The 6,851-nt window shown below is 42.7% G+C and overlaps 1 protein-coding gene across 1 annotated transcript; it reads left to right on the top strand.

Annotated features, from left to right (window-relative positions):
* Positions 1-1,160: 1,160 nt before the first annotated feature.
* On the top strand, positions 1,161-6,162 carry LOC120838077. The gene is made up of 3 exons (XM_040207829.1): positions 1,161-1,351; positions 3,813-3,971; positions 6,111-6,162. The coding sequence occupies exons 1-3, from the start codon at positions 1,161-1,163 to the stop codon at positions 6,160-6,162; spliced, it is 402 nt and encodes a 133-aa protein (XP_040063763.1).
* Positions 6,163-6,851: the final 689 nt, after the last annotated feature.

Genomic DNA, 6,851 nt, shown 5'->3' with positions numbered 1-6,851 from the left:
GTCTTGCAGACGGCTCTTTTTTTTTTTTTTTTTCTTTTTCGGCGTCAAATATTACGGATTCCAGGTACTGGCAAAAAATAAAACAACGCACGCAAAAAAAAAAAAGAAACCGTCGTCATTATTGTTTACACGTCGAACCCAAACCGCGTTTTGGATTTGCAAATAGAAACAAACGACGTTATTTCTTAGTGCACGTTTTTTTTTTCTAAAACTCGCTACTGTTAATGACTGTGTCAGTTTCTTGCGCGGGAAGTCCCAATCTTTGTGTTAATATAAATGAAGTGGATTGAACTGGTTATTTAAATATAATCAATAAATCACTTAAATGATTGTTGAAATGGGAGCGAGCACGGCATACAATTATTGAGAACCTCCTACACATGTAGGTGTGATATTATGAACTAATAAATCGCCTGATGTTGACGTACAATTACTTCTAGCCTCAGATAAAATGCAAGTTAAACGTTCGTTGTTCATCTTCTCCGCGAGTTTCCTCACATAATAAAACAAAACTGTTTTCAATATATTATGATTGCAAAGAGGATACTTTCGGGAAGTACAGATAGTCTCCTTGCGCTGACTATTCTTGACTCCTTCCGATCCTCAACGCGCGATATAAATATACGCGCTTCTTACTGAGAATGTTCCGCCACTATTAGTAAACAAACATCAGTTGTCACAAGGACATCTGAGCCCTCGAGATGTCTTAATCGTCGAGTAGACGTATCGGACTACAGTTTCCGAGGTAAGGCAAAAAAGAGCGGCGAAACGCGACGAAAAACACGAATACAACGCGTCCTCCAAGGCGCGGAGGGGAGAGCGGAGTAGCAAGTTGAAGCAACCTAATGGCTGCCGGGTCACGTGTTTTCAAGATGGCAGCGCCCATGCTGAGGAGGGTGAAAAGGTCTATATACACCTCCTAAGACAAAGGGCCTGTTAGCAGATGCCCGAACCGTACCAAGCGGAAAACACACTGATGTATGGCGAGAGTACGGGGCAAGGCAGCAGACACGTCGGCGGCAACGCTGACGCAATTTATGTGGCGCTGCGTGTCTGCACCAGTGATGACGTTTGCGTGTGGTTTGGGGCGGGGGGGGGGGGGGGGGGGGGGCTTGTTTTCCAGCTGATACTATCGTAGTGCAGTCGATTGGAGGAACCAAATGGCAGTGTACGAAGCATGCCTTCAGAATACCATGTCTCCTCTGGTTGATGAAGCCCCGTTTGTCTTGTCAGGATGCACATATGGTTGCCGTGTGTGCAAGAAGAACCCCATAACCACTCAATTGATGTGGGTAACCGACCAACCTGTACTATCGGACGCCAAAGTCCTAGCTCACGAAATGGGACACCTGTGAGTATATCACCCTATTGTTTATCGAATCCTTCGAATTTAACGGCGCAGTGGCTGCCAGGAACTTGAACTATTGCAGGAATTAACAACTGTCTCTTCTGTCAGTCTCGTAGAGGGCGGTTTCTTGTGACGTACTTCCGGATCGAGATCTCGCCAGGCGCCATGTTGATAAACTTCTGTAGTTTTTACGCTCGCTCGAGTTTGCTTTGTGCCGTGATCGGCTGTACTAGTCAGAGTGGTCGTGAACATAAAAGAACGTCGGTTGGAACTCGATTTTTCTACCTACCGGTCTCTCGAGTCAAAAAACGAGCCGGTGCTCGAAAAGTAGGCTCGTCGGCAGGCAAAAACGTGTCCCAGAAAACGCTCCCAAAAGGTACCGAAAACAACCCCCAAAATAAGTACAGTTTAAGTGTCCAAAATACCTAGCCTGTCGTACCTAGTTATGTAGTCGATGGAGCCACTCTCTATGCTTGTGCGTTGAACCATCACCAGAAATGACGCCAGCAACTAAGCGTCTGCATGCAAACTAATTGGGAAAGAGTGCCTAATGCTGTTCATCTACATGGCGGAACGCTGTTTACCAGAAATAAAAAAGCGCTTCGTCGAACCGCCCATCTAACCAAGCAGAAACCCGAAACGCGGAATTTACCAAGTTGGCGCGGCAGAAGGTGCCAAATTTTGACCACTACACAAAACATCGTTCAGAACTAACCATCAATGAAAAAGTACCTCGAACGTTGCTGCAGAAAAGGTTTTGGTTCCCATAAATCCGACAAAGGTAAACGTAAATTGAAGACGAGCCTGAAATTGGGGACACAATAAGAGGGTGAGGGTGGTGGCTTTCGCAGACTAATTAGAGGCGTAAAAAAAGGCGCAAACGGAGAGATATTTTAGGTTAGCCCAATCTACACAGTGTTGGAGACTACGCCGGTGAAGAATTCTTTACTCGCTTACACGGGTGCGCTTTGTTCTGTTTGGGCGGAAAGGGGGGAGGGGGGAGAATTTAATACTTTCCCCTCCAATTCGGTGTTCTTCGGTATCAACTTCCAATGTCGGAGAAAGAAAGCGGATTTGACCTGAATGGGACACGGGCATGAGATTCCCGAAAATTACAGGTGACGTCCGCGTCACCCCAGAAACTTGAAAAACGTTTCGGTACCGATAAACAAATAAAACGAGAGATAAGATGTGTAATTTTCAAGCAAAAAGGAGCTTCCCAGACAGTTGATTGCGCACTGTGTTCCAGATTTCCTTCACGAGTAATGCTTGCATTTTTTCTTCATATTGATAAAAATAACTTGGGTGTCTAATTTTCGGGGTTTATAGGAATGCATCGAAAGCAAAAAACCCTAATTGAAGCGTGAACTCGTAGTCAGTTACCACATGGATGGGGAACACTCAAAAAGACGGCAAACGCCGCGGTGTTGCTCTTTCGCCGCTGCGTGAATGGGCGATCTGCTTGTGACATCAGCTGGGCTCTGATTTAGGGTAAAAGAAAGTACAGACGTGCGCAGGTGTAGGGCCTCTGGAGCCACCGTCTGCTAGCGGAGTGTGATGGTTGTCTGATAGTTAAATCTTCCATGTAACTCCCAGCCTGACAAAACATGCTTTTTTTGTTTGTTTGTTGTTGTTTTTTGTTTTTTTTTGCCAGCCTGATTCAAACAAAAAATTTTCCCTTCACGGTGATCAAAACAAATCTTAAGGCATGGCTGCCTACGAGTGGAAACCAGCGTTTTCCGTGAGGTTTTGCTGCGTAAACTGTCATGCTATAAAGCGCCAAAATCTAATTTCTTCAAAAACTACATGATCATTTGATCCGAGTGCAAATTGGTAATTATCGAATGATTCCTACTTGCCAAGAAACGACAAAAGTGAAGAACGCTGCAATAATTACCCCTTCCCCTCATTTCAATGCTTAAAGGTGTTCGGGTTTTTTTCCCTTTTCTAGTAGCTTTATACTTGAACATAATCTTGAGACATTTGCGGAGAATGTGGTTCTGAGGAAAGTTCTTTCGGGTTCCATTTATATTCCGTGTCACTCTAAATGCGACCGCAGTCGACGCTATGCCGAGCGCAATTTCGTCTGTTTCTTGACACAGGGGTTGAGATGATATCTGAATTTCGATCACTTATTGGCTGATCGAAAAAAAAGCTACTGGGTAGCCCTTGAGGAATCTAGCATTGAGGTCGACCCACTATCCTTCCAATCAAGAACCAATCAGAACTCGGCGTCGTTGTGACGTCACCGCAGCCCCTGCTCAAGACGCAGACGAGCTTGCGCTCCGCATAGTATCTGATGGAGCCAATCAACCGGCGCCCAAAGTGCATGGTCATGGCGCTCGTCGTCTTCGTGCGTTTTTCGTCACCGGTGAGAACAATCACACAGAGTAAATGCGCATCGATCTTGCGATATTTGTTTTTCTGTACGTCACATAACAAACGTATGTAACTAACGTTTCAGGCTCGGAATCAATGAAGAAGGAGCGTGTCCTGGGAGTTACACACCGGGAAATGAAAAGCTCCGTTGCAAAAAGCAGGAGCACGGATACGTGTTGGGTTCCGGCAAACCACCGCACTATTTCTCGCGTTGCCTTCAAGACCAAGTGAGAGGCTGTCTGATGTAAGACCACTTCGCTCATCCTATGTACCGTGTTTTTCTTTTTATGTTGTTGTTGTTGTTCTTGCTGTTTGTCTATAAGTCTATAAGTCGCTTGTCTATAAGTCAGTTCGCACCGCTTTATACATTTGTACGGCCCGCACGGCGACACTGTACTGAAAATCCCGCACTTGTGTATTATGATGGCGGTATATGTGTAATCGAAAGCAAGTTTTAGTATGCTCGTAAATGATTCGAACAGGAAATATATTACCGTGGCAAATATCCGTAGTTAAGGTCCATTCTTATAGAAACAAAATGTATGTAAGTTTATTTCAACTAAAGCAACGGAAATAATACCACTAAATATAAAATGACAGTGCCTTATGCAGCTCAAAACACGGTATAATGATTTTAAATTTCTCTGTAGATTGGTGCTAGTGTCAGTAACAACTGAAAGGATATTACGGTAAAATCTCGTCTTTCATAAAACAATATAAATTATAGTGTCCTTGCTTTCTGGAATATCAATCGCAGATTATCCGAATTTTCAGTTTTCGTCCACAGATGCGGTAATTTAATTTTAGAGAGAACCGAACTTCTCAGATTGCAGCCGCAAAACACACACGGGATCATTCCATGCCAGAGGAGACGCGGCAATTTTATCATGTCTGGGATATGTAATAAAAACATAGTTTGTAAAAGAAAACCCCTATACTCTAAGAAAAAAGTTTCTTTTTTTTGTGAAAAAATAAATATTATTTTAGAGAAATTATTTACTGAATTTCTAGAATACGCATAAAAACCATGCAGTTAAAAAAATAAGAAAAACATACTAATATAAAACCGGTTGCCTACTGCACAAATTTCGGTGGGCGACTATTTACTTAGTAAAATTGCCTATCTTACACTAAGATACAAACGTTGAAAGACGCCATTTTCATTCCAGACAGGTCCTCCAAAACCTAGAGACTTTATAACTATTTTTTTTCAGTTAACTTGGATTTAATATTATATTTTTAATAAATAATAATAACAATAATATTTTTCGCCCTATTCTTCTAAAACTAATAATTCAAATTTTTGTATTAAATTTTCAAAGCCTCGTTTTGTTGCGTTCTAATTAAATTACAGAATCTCCAGTTTATGCGGAAAAGGCCCCATTGAGAGCCAGAAAAACCAATATGGGCTGCGGTGCCCGACACTTTCGAAATAACTGAAATTTAAAACCACCTCAGATGTTCAACATTTACGATCATTTGCTAATTTCTACCGGAAATTTCTAACTGAAAAAAAAAACTGAAGCTATTAACTAGGTAAAATATTATGGCGGTGAACTCACTACTGGATCGATGGGATTGTATAATAGATCAATTTTCCAGCCCTACTCGCTTTTCATACGAGCTGAGCCGAGTTCACGCCGAAGGCTGACGCAGCCCTCGTTTCCATCACGTGATCAAAGCACGTGTCAAAACAATGGCGGCCTCGAATAACTGGCTCAGGAACCACTAGGTGGAACTCACTGTTGAGAACGGCGTATTGCAATGGCTGTGCATCTATAATGAGATGTTCGGCAGTCGAGACTCCGTGCGTTTTCTCGAACTGTCCAGCGATAACGCGCTGAAGCTCCCCTGTTACCACTTAAAATCACCAGGCGAGTAAATCTTTCTCATTTCTCAATAAGAACCCTCGAAACCAACTGTTCTGTCTTTTATTGAGCAAACAGATTACCTCATTGTTTTTATGCTCATACAATCCTCCGACTAAATGCGGCCACAAACAAAACTTAGTTGTTCTGCTTTTTGTTTGTTTGTTGTTGTTTTTGAAAAGGAAGATGGTTGAGTAACTCTATATGCTGCACTGGAGGAGCAGAGTAACGCGGCGGTCTCAGATTTTGACCTCGAAGTATTGCGGGAAGCTACCATTGCTCCCACAAGAGACGCGACGGGTGCCACCATACGGCAAACACACTGAAGCTTGACTTTATCCCCTGGAACGAGGGGCCAAATGATCAGCCCAAATTTAACTAGACTTTTTCTCCGATGTTCGCTGGAAAGCACTCGTTTTGTACAAGTATGCCTCGAGGGCACGTTTCACCCAATCTCCTCTCATTTTGGAAAGATCGCACTCTTGCGCAGTAACCAACTGGATTTTCTTTTTCAGGCAAACGAGAGAAGGGTGCTTTGACCTGACGGGGGGCAAGAAAATCTTCTAAGAGAAAACTAAGCCACCCAGATGTCAATAAAATCAGGATTTTGATTGTCCAGATTATTTATTTCGTGTAACAGAATTTTATGTCTCATACTAGAACGCTTCAATGCCTTATTTTATCTTCCTTTTTTTTTAGAGAGGGTATACACGGCGTTTGATTTTGTTCAAACACACACACATATATGCAGGGTGTTTTTCTTTAGGATTTAGATTTGTTTTAAAACAAAGGCCGTGAAAGTTACACTTAAGCGGTTTGTGCAGGTGAGTTTTACGGCCAGTGGGGCATTATGTGGGTGTCTAGTCTTTGCGATAAGTTGGCTAATTAATTAAAATTTGTTAATTAAATTTTTAATAAATGAAAATAGACATATGGTTTCAATTCGAAACTTACTGAGCGTCATCGAAAACCTCTAAATCAACTCCTTTGAGAACGACTTGAAGCTCATGGGAAACTCGGGGGCGCGCCAAGGTTAGCACTCGTGGTAACCTTAGCGGTGGCGGAACGCGATGATAATCTTATCATCAGTGAACGAAAGGTCGCTGGTTTGACGCCAGCCGAGGAACAAAAGCGAAATTTTTTTTCGGAGGAATATTAAAATTCGCAGATGTCACGTAAAGGTTTTGGTAAATTTCCTGTCGCCGGTTTTTGTACCTTTCCCGTCCCCGACGTGTTTTCGCCCAAGGACTTTGAAG

This window comes from Ixodes scapularis, unplaced genomic scaffold (assembly GCF_016920785.2).
Source record: "Ixodes scapularis isolate PalLabHiFi unplaced genomic scaffold, ASM1692078v2 ptg001056l_1___fragment_4___debris__unscaffolded, whole genome shotgun sequence".
NCBI classification, from domain to species: Eukaryota; Metazoa; Arthropoda; class Arachnida; order Ixodida; family Ixodidae; genus Ixodes; species Ixodes scapularis.
This window is presented reverse-complemented; position numbering and strand designations above follow the sequence as displayed.